The following is a 17,369-nucleotide window of genomic DNA, read 5'->3' on the forward strand; positions in this document are numbered from 1 at the left end:
ATTCAAGGCTACTTTGAAGAAATAGCTTTGATGATTCCAGTGGAATGGAAATGGGATGGTTAATATTTACTACAGTGGTTTATCTCCTTTGAAGAAGAATAAACTATAAATTACCAGTTTTCAACATAGAAGAATGTTTACATGTATATACTCTAAGGGTAGCTATTCCTTGATATAATGGATAGTCATGACTGCATGGAGAAGGTAAAAGATGATTCTGAAAGTTGCACAAATCATTTTGCTTTGTTAAGAGAAAAAATGACTGAGAAATCTACAACAAAATAAAAGGATGGCACAATAGGAGGCAAAATTCAATAATGACAGATGTGTGCTAATTTTTATTGGCAAGAGCTGGAATTATTTGTAATTGTTGCAGTCTTCTGTTTGTTGGTAATATCAAGGCAGAGCTATAGTCAATGAAAATGCATCTCAGACAGTCAGAGCTGTATTATGCAATTAACATGTGAAGCATAATACCACAAGATATCATTTCACCCTGGAGTCTAGAAGGAATCACGAAAGGCTCAGTGATATATACCTAATTAATTATACATTTAATGGAATATTAGTATCTGCTCTTATCCTGTAGATTGCCTAGAGTGAGTTGCTAGGAGGGAAATAGAAGGTGTTTCCACAGATGGGTGTTTTCTATCCCAATGTTTTTGGAGATGCTTGCAGTTTTCTGAGATAGTAGAATGGTCAAGTCATTGGTTGAATATAATAATTTTAGGCCAGAGAAAACAAAACCTACCTCTTTTCATATTGGCTAGTCTGAAGTCAATAAGATATTTGGATTGTTTGGAGCAATGTTGTAAAGTAATTTTGAGTAGATTAATGATGAGAGGTAAGATAGATTTGAAATGTTACCTAATAAATTGCAAAAAAATGCAAAAACATTAATTTGCAAATCTTGTGAGAGAACTAGTTGAGAACAGCTCGGATATAAATACATTTGTATTTACTTTCCAAATTAAAATTGAAAAATTAGAAAGGCAATATTATAACTTGTGTGTGTGCAGATGCATTAGAGTTTTTAGTTACTAGTAGGACACTGTACCTCAGTCATTGAATCACTGTGGTGTATTTTAAAAGGTTAAGAATGACATTGTCCAATCCATGAATAAGTTGGTTGGGTGGATCATTGGTGCCTGTGATTTCTGCTTATGCAGTATATATTCTTGATGCCATAGTGTATATATATATATGATATATATTCTTATGCTATGTTCTTTCCCCAGTTATAAAGTGACTGCATGTTCTTATTCTAACTAAAATATATCTTGATGTAGCTAACTTTACACTTTTTTGTTTTCTTTTCCAGTTTAAAAGAATGCTCAACCGTGAGCTAACCCACCTCTCTGAAATGAGCAGGTCAGGCAATCAGGTCTCAGAATATATATCAAACACTTTCTTAGGTAAGACTATGAAAAGCTAACTTTTTTGCCTTTGGGGGGTTTTTACGTTTCTCTGGGCTGTGTTAGAGCCTAAAAGCAAGTGGATTTCCACATTAATTTCTGGTTTCAGGAACTGTGCATTTATCATGTTGTCAGCATTTGTGCAGAGATCAGGTTAGATCCACTTCCTCACAGCTCAATTAAATTACTTTCCCTGTCTGTGTAATTGCAGATAAATATTCATGTACATATTAAAACAACTATACTGATACTATGTTAAGAAATTAATATAATGACTTTTAGAGAATCACAGAGATTCACAGAATGTCCTTCTGAGTTGGAAGGGACTCACAAGGATCGTCAAGTCCAACTCTAAAGTGAATGGCCCATACAGGGCTCAAACCTACAACCTGGCTTTATTAGCACCATGCACTGACAAGCTGGGTTAGTCTCAGAGTGGTAATTATATATGTATTTATATATTAAAGAGAATTCTACCACTTTATTTTTCTACTGGAATTATTGCAGAGGTTTCAGTTTGCTGGAAGCACATAAGTGCATGTAACCTCATAAAATCTCACAGCAAGCAGTTAAGATATTTTGGTATTCCTTGCCTGCACATGCACAGTTAGGTGCATGTGACTAAATAAACATCTGAATAGACTTTTTCCAGAAAGTATTTGCAGCTCAAGATCTTGGCATGCTGGGATGAGAGCGTTAACAAAAGCCCAACACAATATTACAAAGAATATGGTTCCTTAACTATGGCTTTTTTTTTTTTAATTCATGAAAATTAAGAAAACTTTTGTATTGCTGATTTTGAACATGAAGATAAAATACATGAAGATACTATGCCAATCTCAAAACATGTTTTGAGCAAAATACCATTGGTTCATAAAGACTGTATAACAAGAGATGCACAGTGAAATACATCTAAATTAGGATAACAAGTACTTTAAAAAGTGACAGTCATACATGTTAATATCCATCTTATTCTGTGTGAGATAACATAGCTCATGCTTTTTGTGACTGTTTTGGAAGGAGTGGTGTTTATGTGAAGTACATTTTATCCTGTCACCCTGCCCAAAAGGGATGGCTGAATGTGTCTGTTCAGGTGGCCCACGGTTGCAGCAGTGTGCCAACTGCTGCGGCACAGACACTGGGACAGGGACAAGGCTCTGTCACGGACAAGCAGTATTGCCCAGCTTCATGTGCCCTGAAAACCACAGTGTGCAGTTGCCTGAAAGGATGACCCACTTAGGCTGCAGAGACTGAGATGCCAGCTTCTGCTTGCTTTCGCTTGAAAGCTTGAGACTTACTTTGACAGGGTAAAGAAATGCATCCGTCAGCCTTTAGCATGAGATCTCAGTCACGAGCAGAAAGAGGGACAGAGAGGCAATCACTTCTAATTTACTGGACCATGGGTACTGTTTTCTGTCTGCATGAAAAACTAGATACTTAGAATTGTAGGTATAAGAGCAGCACAATAGTGAAAACAGCTCATCTATAGACGTACTGCTTAAATATTTTCAAAGTATGCAGTCTAAGTATGTAGGTTCTGAACATTTATGCAGAGAGAAAACTTTCTCTTCCTAGAAGTATTTAATGAGTTTATTATCTAATTTATTTTTTTAGTATGTAACTTACCTCCTCAATATCTACAAAATTTTTCACATTTGTAAGTTAGGAAGGTGTCATGAGAGAACAGGGTTTTCTATTCTTATTAAAAAATCCCCAAAAAACCAAAACCAAACTGTTTTCCTTTAGGGATATATCAATGTTCAAAGTTATTTACAATGATTATAAATATAATCTGTGTATAAGACATAAAACTCCTATATTGTGTATAATAATATGCAAAGTTTCCTTTTTCAGTATCATTAACCTGTTTTCTATGAATGGAAAATGTTTGAGAACCTGTAATTGAACACAGCATAAACAGGGTCAAGATGGCAAGCTCTCTTTTCTGGATGTTCAGATGGGCACAACCCTCTGTGCTCAAAGATACAAAAGCAGAGGCAGTCCCACAGAGTTTCTCTGGAGATTTAAGTCATTCAGACAGACACTGCCTTTCACTTGAGTTACTCTGACAGCTCAGCTAACGAACCTCTGTTTGATGGGTCTAAACTTTGTGCATATGACTGAAACCATAAACATCAAAGCACAGGCACAAGTCACAGCTGTTCATCTGTTGTCGGTTTGCACCAGACCAGGGCTGCCACGCTCCACCTTGCTCTTTCCCCTTGCAGGGAGAGTGGTGAACTCTGATGGGGTAGTCCAGGGGCTCAGTGCTCTAGGCTACAACCTGGTGACATTTCCAAAGTCTCTTCTTCATTGTGATTTCTTTGGAATTTGAGGTGTCCATTAAAAGTATCTGCTAAAGGGTAATTAAAAGAAAAAAAAAAAAAAAAAAGGCAGGAAAAGGGGTGAAGAAGCAAAGCAAACATATAAAAAGCTCCTAATTAGAAATGGACTTGCTAACCTCATCTGGTTTCAGTCTGTATTGGAAATGAATATTGCAGAAAGGAAAAAAATACACATGTAAAAATCCCAATTTTTCTTACTTTCTTTTCAAATTTTATTTTGGTTTAAGGTTTTTTTAGCTGTTTTGGCTCATCTCTTGTGTCAGAAACATCGTTTCTGGATTTTTTTGTGGTTTTACTAGTATATTCCTTGAGGTCTAGAAAAGGTGGAGGTACATTTCAGCAAAGAAAAAGAGGTAATTTGAAGGGAGTCATTATACTCTAGGTTGAAATACAGTATGAATAAAAGAAACAAAAATTAATTCATGTTCTTAGTAGTTTTTTTCAGAAAAGCCCTTCATTGCACTAACTTGGGTTTCTTTGAAGCACATGTTTGCAGCGCTCCACAACCCCGTACTAGTTGTGCAGCAGTCCTGTGGCAGTTGCCTAAATATATTTTACTCTCATTTTAATTCTTGTCTAAAGTTTTGCTGGCACATATGTCAATAAATTTTATTAAGTGATGCTGTTGATACTGCTATGGAGGCAAAAGCCCACAGCAAAATTCAGAGGTTAACAAAGCACTCTCTTGTTTTGTCATTATTACTGACTCTAGTTGGAAAGTGCAGAAACGCTGCACTGGTGGCATGAACTGCCAGCAATCCAAAGTGCTTGTAGATGTGGCTTGGAAAGCACAAAAGGCTTTCCAAGCCACAGTTTTAGTAGACAGGACCAGTCCACAAGTATTAAATTCTTCGTGTCTTCAAGTCCTGAAAAAGTTTTCTAAAGGTTTACATGAGGACACACATAGACAGTTTTGAAATACATTTTCAGAGAATGTTTCTCCTGAAAAAAAAGAAAGAAAATTATTTTTTCTTGCAAAGTGTATTCCTGTGCGGTTGTAATAACATTTTTATACTGAGATGATTGACCCTTTGTATAGCACTAGGGATAATGGCAGAAGTGGTAATCAGACAGTCACAAGTTGCTTTTAAAGCCAATTCAGAAATAATGAGGCAATTTGAGTAAAAGAGATCTACTTTTACTGAGGTATAGGTCTATATTTAACTTTTCATGGGTTTAGTGATCTTGATAGAAAGAATCCAGATCTTAAAAGAGGTTTTTCTAAAAATTAAAAAGTCCATAAGGTGCAACTCAAAAGTGAATTTTATAATATTTATAATTCTTTTATAAATTATTCTCTTTTTATTAATTCTTTTGAAGACAAGCAACATGAAGTTGAAATCCCTTCTCCAACACAGAAAGAGAAAGAGAAAAAGAAGAGGCCAATGTCCCAGATAAGTGGAGTCAAAAAACTCATGCACAGCTCCAGCCTAACTAATTCCAGTATTCCCAGGTTTGGAGTTAAAACAGACCAAGAAGATGTCCTTGCCAAGGTAGAGAATATATATATATGTCCTTGAAATTATATAAACAGCGTGTGGATATTTCTGTATTATTCCATCCTCTGCTTATACACATTGGTTTCAAGCTGCACCACCAAGCATTTATATCACTTGAAATGGCCCAAATTTGTTGCAGCAGAAGAATAGCAAGTAAAATCAGAATCAGACCATAAGGGCTAATTTCAGCATGAAGACAATTTCATCTGGCATTTGTATATGCATTAAGAAGCCTTCCTATTCATAAATAGTATCTGAAGATTGAAGAGTAAACATATTGTGTAGTGTCACAGGAATGAAAATGTATAGATAGCAAACTTATTTTTAAAAAATGCACAAGGGCATATACCATTAGAACTAACCCTTCCTGTTTTTAGCTGTATCATTTTATGTGCATTCTTTTTCTTATTTTTAATGAAATTTCTTACTATTTTTTGCACCAGCAGCTAACTACTTGGTAATAACAGAAAATTGGTATAAAGGGATTTTTGATTGAGTTATGCCTCTTCTAACGTTTTCAGGAATCTTATTTGAAGAGTGTTTCTGAGACCAGGGAGAGAGCAGCAGAATTGCCCATCTCTGCACATTGCAGAGATGCACTCAGCAGCATTGCACATCTCTGGAGGTTTTCTCCTCACTGAACTTCATTGACAATAGACAATGAGATAGCAAAGTGTGTCAGTTAAACTCATTCAAGGTACTGTGGAGTTTTCCCCTCTGGAGCAATTCACTAAAGAGGCAGTGAATTTCCTGCTTAGACAAATAAAATTTGAAAAATGGGTAGATGTAAATTCTGATATTGCAAGATTAATAGCAGCTGCAGAGTTTATAGTTTAGCCCTTGCAAGGTTTAGCATGTAACTTGCACATTGGCCAGGTCTTAATGAGTCCTCTGTTTATAATTGCTTCTCTCAAAAATTGCAGGAATTTTTATGTTAGGTTTCAACCTGTTCATTGCTTGATTTTACTCTAGGAACTTGAAGATTTGAACAAGTGGGGCCTTCAGGTTTTCAGAGTAGCAGAGTTATCTGGAAACAGACCTCTGACTGTCATCATGCACACTATTTTTCAGGCAAGTTTGAGCAGTCATGTTGCTTTTTTATCTTGGAGACTGTTCTGTGCTTCGAAATCTAATTGTTTTTCCTTTACTTTTATAGGAGCGGGATTTGTTAAAAACTTTTAAGATTCCAGTAGATACTTTAATAACTTACTTGATGACCCTGGAAGACCACTACCATGCAGATGTGGCGTATCACAATAACATACATGCTGCAGATGTTGTTCAGTCAACCCATGTCCTACTATCAACCCCAGCATTAGAGGTAAACTACACTGAAGAAGAAAAGTGGCAGTTATGAGAGAAAGGGATGCACTGAGAGTCTCCTAAACATTAAAGATCTTCATTTCTGCAATATTTTTAAAAGAAATCTTAGCATTTCTTTGATGAATTCTGTTCTTTTAAAGGTATTTTGTGAGGATCAAAGTTACATGTAAATATTGTGCAGAATACATCACTTCTTTTCATTTTAAAACATGGAAATTTTTGCTGTCATAAGCTTTTTCACTGTAACACAATGCATATCTTGTTTCTACCATCTTATTATTTATGCTACATCCTGTTCTGTAGTTATTTCCCATGTGGGATTCTGCCTAACCACAGTAAGTGGAAGTTCTTAGGAAAATTTATTCTGATCTGGAAAGACTACTTTTGTATTTTTTTCTAAGACAGATTGGAACATGTACTAAATTTTCACTGGACTCTCTTTTCTTACACTTCCCCCCTCCAATAAATATTGCAAAGTTTTTTGGGAAAACAATTAATCTGTTATTTTTGTAGCAATTCTCGTCTTGAAAGTTCTTAAATCCCTGAAGTAGATGGATGTGAAAGATGGAGATTTTCTCTCTTTAAGCACAGTTCAGATCTTAACATAGCAAACATTGATGTTGATATATCCCAGCAAACAGTTAGAAAAATTCAGGCAAAGGAAGTAGTAGGAATTTTATTAGTCCAAAAGGATTTAACTTCATTTTCAAGAAGGGCTGCATTTTGACTCTCCTATAATGGGCAATCTTTAATGTTACTGAATACAACTGTATTACCTTCTTCTTAAAAAGTGGATCTTGGCACATTTGGATCCTCAAAGACTTGAAATCTCTTGAGAAAAATTTTCTTGTTCTCAAGAAGATCAGGTAATGTTCTTAAAACACCACTGGCGTCACCACACAGCTGAGCTAGTCATCAGTAAAATGTAGGGGTTTTTTTTCCCAGACTTTTTTTTTCATGGCCTTATTCTCAGCAGAGCTTTAGCTGGTGAAATGGCAATGGCTGCCCAGTGCCACTGCTGGTCTTTGCCCTTCTGAGCTGTCCTTGATCAATTTTGAAAACATTTGCATCATGTGGGTGCTTCTGGCAACAGGGCACTGGGCTCATTCCAAGTCTGTTGCAGTTCTTTTTCCTATCTTCCTAGAAATCACACACAAATGGAAAAGCAGTAAATGCTAAGTGAGATGATGTCTAGTCTGTTGCTATTTCCTTTAGATAGAAGATGTGCATCTTTCAAATACAGATACAGAGGAGTCAGGTTGAAATATTAACTTTAATTTGTGCTATAAGTTAGAAACCTGTATTTAATTGCCTAATAAACGTGGATTTATGTACAGACTGAAGTTGAAAATACTTCAGTTGTGGCAGAATTTAGTGATGCTCTCTGTATGAAGTGCAAATCACTTTACTTTGGCCAAACTTGAAATATTTATGAAATTCTACATAATTGGTGATTTTACAAAGTGTTTGATAGCTTGTGTGTAAAGTCTCTAGAGATCATGGTATATTTTAAATGTGTTTTGCTTGTTCACATCCAGAATCAAGTAGAATCCTTTTTATTGGAAACACTTTTTCACAGTTTGGTCATTGTCATTTCTGTTTCATTATATTCTAGGCGGTGTTCACTGATTTGGAGATTCTTGCAGCAATTTTTGCCAGTGCAATACATGATGTAGATCATCCTGGGGTTTCAAACCAATTTCTTATCAACACAAGTAAGTTTGATGCTTAGTGGTTTTCTCAAAAAAATTGCTGTGAGTTATGCACATAGCACCTGAAAAATACCACCAGTTCATTCCTTGTTTGCTTCTATCTCTAACTTTTCTCAATAAATATATAGATGTTTATATTTTAAACCTGATATTACTTTGCATTTTGTCTAACTCTAGTAATGATTTACACAGTACACTCTAGCAAGAATTACTGATGTATAAACTATAAACCTGGCATTGTTTCAATGTATTGCATGTTTTCTCTCCTGGAAATATAGTTGATTTACATTAAATAGGTAAAGTTTTAAGAAGAGAATGAAGGAAGATTAAAAAAAAAGGACAAGACAAGAATTTATATGCTTATATTGGAAACATGGTGTGACGAAGGGTAGAAATTCAGAAAGCAGAAAAGCATGATTCTTTTTAGCAAACAGACAGACAATCCTGTATCCTGTACTTGGTTTTTGATCTCTCATGCTTTGTAGACTGAATTTCCTCACTCTGTTTCTGCAGCTATGATAAACATGTTTGGTTTATTCTGACTCCAATGTTATCTCCGAATTTGAAACACAGTGTACTTCTGCACTCCTCAAGGCTGTTGTTGGCAGTCTTGCTGAACCTCTATCCCTTCAGTCATCTACTGAAATAAAAACACTGTCAACTTTATTGAACCTGATTATGACATATTTACTCAATAGTTTGTTGCCCCAGTGGCAACTTGCTTGGATTTTGTTGCCTAATGTCACTATTATTGCCCTTTGTAGGTCAGTACCAGTTCCATCATACTGTGTTATTTCTTCTGCTCTCTGACAACTTCTCCTTTTATGATAACTGACCCAGAAGTGCAAAGTTTAAATAATACTATTAATCCAAGCACAAAAGAAGAAAAAGCAACAGAAATGGAAACATACCTAGCGTTGTGTATTTGACCCATCTGGTTGCACATTTATAGATACTGTCACTTCTGCACATGGGCAGAATCTATTTCACAGGTGTTAAAATAGAATGACCCCAAATCAGCAGTAGAGTTTGAAGAAGGGAGCTCCTGCTCTGACTCATTGCTGCTGTATATTCAAATAAGACATGTACTTCAGTTTAGCCTGCACCTAGATTTGTTTGTCTCAATGGCCTAAGGGCCATCCTATAATGAAATTGAATTTTATGACTCATCCTCATGAAAGAGGATTAAGATTGACTCTATTTTTTGTGCTTTACTGGGGACCAGTACAGTTCAGCAGTGCAGGCAGAGAGTGAATCAAGCTTTGTGCAAAAACCAAATTCTTAATTGAATCTTAAGAGTGGGCATATGTAAGTAAAGATTTTTCCTTGCTTGTTGAGTCAGAAATTGAGTACCAGGTTATACTTGGTGGCTCCAAGGTTCTGTGAGGAAACCAACGAATTGTTTAGGTTTAAGAGTGTTGACTTAGTTGAAAGGATGAGTAGTGGTGCATAAAGCTTTTACTTCTAGTTAGATTGAAATTCAGCTAATGTAGGAGTCATATTCATACTGATAATTATCCGCTTTAAAAACATATCTTGATTTCTCAGTTCAGCTTTTGATAAAGGAGGCTTTTGGTCAATCAAGTAAAAACACTAATTGAAAGTTTCAGCTGTTGCAAGGTTGAAAGAAACAGAGATTTTGTTTATTTTAAATTGTTTTGTGTGCAAGGAAGAAACTGCAGGAAGAGAGACATAAAAAAATCATCTAATGTTGCTTCTCAAATCCAAAATTTTCCTAACTTTTAGAGGATAATTCGCTTCCATCTAATTTTATTTCTTCATCTAAATATAAAAATGCATTTTAAAAAAAACATTATAGACTTAGTTACATGATAGACTTAGTTGGACTTAGTTAAAGTATGTACATATTTGCCATATTTTCATATTTTTTTATTATTAGTCTTGTGACTTTTCTGACTATTATTTTCCTATATAAAGTCTATTACAGCGTTGTTGACTAAACAAATCCCTCTTGAATGCTATTAAATAACAAACAAATATGAAGTATATTAGCATCAGAGTAGATGTAGATATTTATTTTACCACTGTAACTCTGTCCTTCCAGAAAAATATTCTTGAATCTTACAATGTGTTAAAGAGGTTTCCAAGGGGGAACTTTCTTCCATTTTTATGTCCATTTTGAAGTTGAGTGCATTTTAGCTGTGTCTATAGCTCCAGATCTTCTAAAGTATTTTGGCAATGTGGAGTGTTTTGCAGTTGCAGCAAATCAGAAGCTGTTTGAAAAGAAAATAAACTAGTGCATGATTTCTGCATGAGAAAAACAAGTATGCAAGCTTTGTATGTGTTCTGTGAAAAACGAAAGAGAGAACATTTTACAAACTTGCTTTCTTTCTGCTTTTGCTGTTATGGCTTTGCTGGTTTTGGGATAAGAAAAGGCAGAGGAAGACTTCCCTGATTCAACAGATTGATTTATTCAAGACAAGAGAGAAAGACAGCAGGAGAATGGATAATGAGATTAATGAAATCTGAAGATCAAAGCTTTTAGAGTCCTCCTGTTGAACCAGAGGCATTTTAAAGTATAGCTGATGTAAAAGAAAAAAAGAGGACTAAGAGTGGACTAGACTGATGTATGTTTAGACTTAGGCTAGAAAAGCTGCAATAAACAGAAGTTACTACAGCACAGGAAAAGTATGATCGCTTAAAAATTATATGAGTATTTTATGATAGATTTATTTACAAGCTGTATCTTAAAGCATATGCAAGCTGACTGTTCAGTATACCTGTGTTAAAGCTAAAGCTGTGCAGACATTTTTGTAATTGCTTTGATTTTTCAGAGCTATCTGTTCAGCAGGTCTAAGCTGACCTTATATGTGTGCCTTAGCACAGGCATGTCTGGGAAGTGTGTGTTATTGTCACGGCCATATGGGGTGGCTGAGGTAAGAATAATTCCATTGGTGAAGACAGTACTACAGACAGCATCAGGGACAGACCACACGAAAAATGAGGCAGCATTCAAGCCACTGCCTGCAGTTTCACACCACAGGACATTACATGGAAAAGACAGAAGCATAGCTGATACCATCCTGCCAGCCTTCAGCTGTCATGGACTAATGACTGTATAGTTCACTAGGCATCTTAGCATCTTAGATAACTGCAGAAAGAAATTATTTGAAAATCAAGAAGCTGGTGCTCCTCAGCAGACCTGCAGAAAAGCCTCAGCTGTGTATTCCCAGGTCAAAGTGCTGGGAAGCTGAAACTTGACTAACAGTAGAATTTTAGGTATTGTGACAGAGAGGCATGAGAAGACAACACATCAGTGTGTTTTAGTTGAGGTGTGTTTATGCATATATTATGCATATAATATTTTCTAAGTTGCCTCTTACAGATATGAAAATTCATTCTAAAAATTAACTGTCTTATATTTTTTCTAACCTGCCACTCCAGGCATGTGTTACTGCATCATTGCCAAGCCTTTTCTTTGTTTTGCTCAACTTTGGCTTGACCTAGTAAGTTATTCAGTGAATCATTCTGTAACTTTCAGGGCTGCTTCTAACAGTTTATCTGTAAATCTTGTTATGCATGTAATGAATTTGAAAAAGATCTTAAGGGATTTGGTAGAAGCACAGGCTTTAGTAACGTTCTGCCCTGCAATTGTTATTGCAGATTCTGAACTCGCCTTGATGTACAATGACTCATCAGTACTGGAGAATCATCACTTGGCTGTGGGTTTCAAGCTGCTGCAGGAAGAAAATTGTGACATTTTCCAGAATTTGACCAAAAAACAGAGACAATCGTTGAGGAAAATGGTCATTGACATTGTGAGTTTTGAGATTTTGTCTTCCATAGAGCTAGGACATCAAATAACAAAGCACAGAAACATTTTATAATAAATTACACATCATCAGGCCCATAAACAATGAAGTGAAAGTTTAAAGTTTTGTCATATCTTACCCAAATACAAATAGTGGGGTCTTTTAAGTTCCACTCACTTTCTATGCATTTCTGGAAGGCATACTATTCTGTTTCAAGCTGGTTTTGATGATGCCATTCTACCATTACAGGTAGAAATTTGCTACTGAGTTAATGATGAATTTGGGCTGATCAGTTCATTCTGAGCAATGCTGAACAATGATTTTGTCATATTCTTTAAAAAACTAATATGAGAACCTACTATTATGAATATACAGGACTCTTACTTGTGTCATGTATTCAGGCATAGAAGCTATGGGTTCCTTCCAAAAATGTTGATTTATATGTTCAATTATTATTCAAAAAACTCCAGTAAAATAATTTACATAGTGTTCATTTTTTGTTTGTTTTTTCCTAGGTACTTGCAACAGATATGTCTAAGCATATGAATCTACTGGCTGATTTAAAAACTATGGTTGAAACTAAAAAAGTGACCAGTTCTGGTGTCCTGCTTCTTGATAACTATTCAGACAGGATTCAGGTAAGGAAATGCATCTGAAAATGTGCACTTGTATTACATACTTGAAAACATTGTCTTCCCCATTCTCCAGCATGGATTAGAGCTATCTCTTTCACACCATGATTTTGCTGCTTCCTTCTGTTTCCTCCCTGATCTAAATGACATGGTTTAAGTGATTCTCTGGGAGACTAACAAAGTGCTAGGGTAGTTCAGGACTGAATGAGCATTTGACCTTCCCTTCAAATTATCAAAAAAGTGATTCTCTTTCTCACAAGGATTTTGTGACCTTTATAGCGACAGAAGCAGCAGAAGCTAGGTAATTCATGGCTATTACTCCAAGTGTGAAAAGCACACAACCACATAAGTTTTGGCTGTTTAGAATAAATTTTGCATTACATGTATTTTAAAGATTTTGTTTTACAGTCACCAGAAATGTGAATAAAAAAGGAGCTGCTTTTCTTCAGTGCAGTAACACCACAGGTGTTCGACGTGTTCTAGGTTCTTCAGAATATGGTGCACTGTGCAGATCTGAGCAACCCTACCAAGCCGCTCCACCTCTACCGCCAATGGACAGATAGAATAATGGAGGAATTTTTCCGTCAGGGAGACCGGGAACGAGAAAGGGGAATGGAGATAAGTCCCATGTGTGATAAGCACAATGCATCTGTAGAAAAATCACAGGTAATTGATTTTATAAGGTAGTTAAACATTTGGAAGAAAAGGATAGTACATAGTCATGTTTTGAACAATTTCTGAATGCACCTTTTTCTTTTCTTCCTCTGAATTAATTAATTCAGCTCCTCAGTTATAAATGAGGCAAATTGAGACTTTTACTGTGAAAACATAATGCATGGCAATATGTTTGCTGAAGGGATTCCATCACTGTCCTGACCTGAAAAGCAGCATACATGCCAAAAGAAATTACTGTACAGCTGAGTGGGGTTTCCTTCAAAAACATAATTAAATTTAAAGCAGGTATCTAGCTCACTAGATGCAGTGGAGTTGTTTGGAATTTCACTTGAAATCAAATCCTTTCCATGCTGTTATCCAATATCCCGAAACAGACTTCTGAAAAGTAAAGGACTTTATCTGTTATATACACTAGTATGGTTTCCTTTCAGCCACCTCTAAGGGTAATGTACCTTGTGTCTCTTCCTAGCATTATATTTCTCATATTTTGCATGACTTACTAATTTCTCTGTGAGTAATCATATTCTTGCATTATTTGAAACAGGTGGGTTTTATAGATTACATTGTTCATCCTTTGTGGGAGACATGGGCAGATCTTGTTCACCCGGATGCCCAGGATATCTTAGATACACTGGAGGACAATCGAGAATGGTACCAGAGCACAATCCCTAGAAGTCCCTCTCCTGCACCTGAAGAAAAGGAAGAGGGAAAGCAGGGTCAAACTGAAAAATTTCAGTTTGAGCTAACGTTGGAGGAAGATGGTGAGTCAGACACCGAAAAGGACAGTGGAAGTCAAGTAGAAGAAGACACCAGCTTCAGTGACTCCAAGACTCTTTGCACCCAGGATTCAGAATCCACTGAAATTCCTCTTGATGAGCAAGTAGGGGAAGAAGTGGAGGAGGAGGAGAACCAAACAGCAGAGTCTTGTATGGTAGAAGAACATTCTCCTGACACATAACAATGAAAACACAGTCTCTTTCTCTTGCTCACTCCCTTTCTTTTCCTGTTTCTCTCTTTTTTTTTTTTTTTTTTTTTTTTTTGTGGCGGGGGGTTAGGGGGGCTGGGGTATTTTCAGTTTTGTTACGGATTTTTTATTTTTCTTTTATTTTTTAAATGAGGCAGTGATTTCCAAAGTATATGTCACATACTACAACCATGGTCAAAACTTGGTGTTATCTGCCAGAATGATTGTTGATCAAAACTGAAGTTGATGATTCAGTTTGGCACTCAGGAATATTGTAAACAGAATTTTCACCTCCATGCTGTCAGAAAGCAGGGGGAGAACATCCATAAATTGCATTTTAATAAGGTCTCTATTTGGCAGATTCCATTAAATATAGCAAATGCTTTCAGAGGAGTACCACCTGCCAAACGAATGTTGGTGTGCTTTGATAGCTTTTGAATTAATTGTATTGTATTGTAAGACATTGGATAATGTTCATCTGTAGAGGAAACGGACAGAAAAAGCATTGAGGTTCCTATAGGAAAACAAATTCACAAGAATAATGGGACACAAATGGATTCTGTTACCAACATGAAGATAAGCTGTGAAAATTACATAATTTTCTTATTTCTAATCTGAGACATGACTGAAAAAAATGTGACCCAGTGGGTTGCACTAACTTTTTCATTTTGTATAATATGTGAAAGAGAGATCTTTTTTAGAGCTCACTTTTATTAAATATACCAAGGTATTATATTTTAAAAAAACCCCACTTTCATCTGCCACTGGTTATTTTTTTTTCCAAAGAGTAACTTACAAGTTTTCAGTACAATCTGTACTACACTGGATAATACTTGTAGGGGTTTTTCTTTAATTCTTTTTTTTTTTTTTTTTTAGCACCTTAGAATGTCATGGTGATATTGAGCTGTAAATGTCTATTGTTTTATATATTAGTGAGTTCCATGAGTATTCTTTGTGTGACATAAAACTTTTTCAGTAGGATAGCTTTTTTTCTTTATTTGTTTTTTCATCACTATTTTCCCAGATATGTTAGTGGACTTATACAGTGCTTTTGTCCTCATAGTAGCCTGATCCTGCCAACTCTGTCTTACTACAAGAAGTGGTCCCGGTGATACCAGCTGGGACCAACCAACACTAGGATTTACAGGACCAGAGCCTGTAAAAAGAGTAATGAATTGTCATCAGTACAAAAGCACCTCTTTTGCTATTCTAATCAACTTTGTTCCTCTGAAACATGGTTTTTCGGACTGCTTTTGTCTGGGAGCTATAGACTGCTAAATCAGAACAGACTAATACAATGTATGAAATACTTGTTCTGGTGCAAAAAATCATTAGTGTAATATTTCCAACTTATGACTCCCAGTAACTTTTAATCTGGGTAGATATCTAGTTAAAGCATTTGCTAATCTGAGAGGTGTACAACATAAAAATGATGATTTGTGTTATTTTTTCATGTCTTTGTTGCTAGAAGAGCCAGGCCAGTCTTGCCTTTTTATATTATTGTGTAAAAGAGCAGTGCATCATCAGAGTTGTAGTTTTCTCCATATTATTTCAGTCTCAGATCTTTTCATCCTTTAAACAGTTTGTGCTAAGGGAATCCTACCTTTCAGTTTGATTGGTACTGAAAGCTTCCATAACTTGGAAAGCTAAAGGGAGGTAGGAGTTCATCTTTGTCATTTTTCAGTCTTGATGTTTCGTCACATGGAAGATGTGATTTTATTTCCTCCACTTCTCATTAGAATTGTAGTTTTGAGTGTAGAAGATTGGAAATAGTTGCCTGTGGAAGCTAACAGACTCCTACATTGCAAAATTCTGTTAAGATTACAATATCAAGATAAATTCTTAACAAAAGGTGATAGCAGCAAGCCATTATTTTCCCTTAGGATTTTTTTTGTAGCAAATTTGCAGATATGAATGCAGGTACTTCTAAATTGCCAGAGATCTAGAATAAAAACCCATTTTAAACTAATTGGCTAATAGTTCAACTTTTAAATAAATTTTGCATTCTTCTATATCCAGGTCATAATTTTCTTTACCATTAGCCCATACAGGGCCTTAGCACAGAAGATGCAGAAGAAATAAAAGAATGAAGATAACTCTGGGGTTTTTTTGTGTTATAAGGTTTTTTTTAAATGCCTTTTTTTTTTTTTTTTTCATTATTTCTTTCTGAATTGATCCATCTAAAAGTCCTTTCAGCCCCCGAAGAGTGCCTGGAACCTCAGTAGTGGAAAAGCAATATAAATTCCAGAATAACCAGTAGGACCTGGAAGGTTTTGTTTCTGCACTAATTGAAAGTAAATAAACATAAAACCATATTGTGAGATATACACCTGTACATGTGGACAATCAAATCATAAAAAATTATACCATTTCTTAGAGTTGGGGATATAATGCACTGTACAATCTTTTTTTTCCTCTTTTGCCAAAGTGTGTTTTAGCATTGTACACTGCTTTAAAACAATACAATTTACAAGTGGCTTTATGTGTTGTGAATATTTTTGCCATAAAAAAATGCAGTGAGTGGATATTGAGTGGGAGGAAAAAAGAAAAATCACCTTGTTTATAAAACTACACTTTAGCTTGCAAGTTGCTGTACTCAGTAATGCTGTATTTAAATTCTTAAATTGTTTTGTGTCATTAAAAAAGGATAATGAAAGAATATAGAAAGAACAAATAGCATTCAGAAGTTTAAAACTTGAATGAAATGGATTTTATAGAAAGCTTTGACAGTTCTTTTCAAATGCATTATTTATTTTTTGTGCCATGCATTTTTCTCACCAAATGACCTTACCTGTAATACAGTCTTGTTTGTCTCTGTTTACAACCATGTATTTATTGTAATGTACATACTGTAATGTTAATTGTAAATTATCAGTTCTTATTATAACATCATCCTTGTCAGGGTGGTGTTGCCGTATCTGGAAACTCTTGGTGAGAGAATGACTATTGTGTATACATATTCCTTGTACATTTCTTCTTCTGTAATATATTCAGTGTCACCATAGAGCTCATTTATGGAAGATGCAAGAAA

General features: G+C 35.5%; 1 protein-coding gene across 2 annotated transcripts in view; it reads left to right on the top strand.

The window, feature by feature from the left end:
• PDE4D (phosphodiesterase 4D) overlaps positions 1-14,354 on the top strand; it is a 348,269-nt gene extending 333,915 nt beyond the window's left edge. For both annotated transcript variants that reach the window (XM_059491975.1, XM_059491976.1), the window contains 9 exons: positions 1,322-1,415; positions 5,081-5,253; positions 6,232-6,330; positions 6,416-6,580; positions 8,198-8,297; positions 11,919-12,073; positions 12,583-12,705; positions 13,183-13,365; positions 13,919-14,354. In XM_059491975.1, coding sequence (XP_059347958.1) covers positions 1,322-1,415; positions 5,081-5,253; positions 6,232-6,330; positions 6,416-6,580; positions 8,198-8,297; positions 11,919-12,073; positions 12,583-12,705; positions 13,183-13,365; positions 13,919-14,332 — 1,506 coding nt within the window. In that variant the 3' untranslated portion in view covers positions 14,333-14,354. The remainder of the gene's footprint in view (positions 1-1,321; positions 1,416-5,080; positions 5,254-6,231; positions 6,331-6,415; positions 6,581-8,197; positions 8,298-11,918; positions 12,074-12,582; positions 12,706-13,182; positions 13,366-13,918) is intronic.
• The last annotated feature ends 3,015 nt before the right edge of the window (positions 14,355-17,369 follow it).

This window comes from Ammospiza nelsoni, chromosome Z (assembly GCF_027579445.1).
Source record: "Ammospiza nelsoni isolate bAmmNel1 chromosome Z, bAmmNel1.pri, whole genome shotgun sequence".
NCBI lineage: Eukaryota > Metazoa > Chordata > Aves > Passeriformes > Passerellidae > Ammospiza > Ammospiza nelsoni.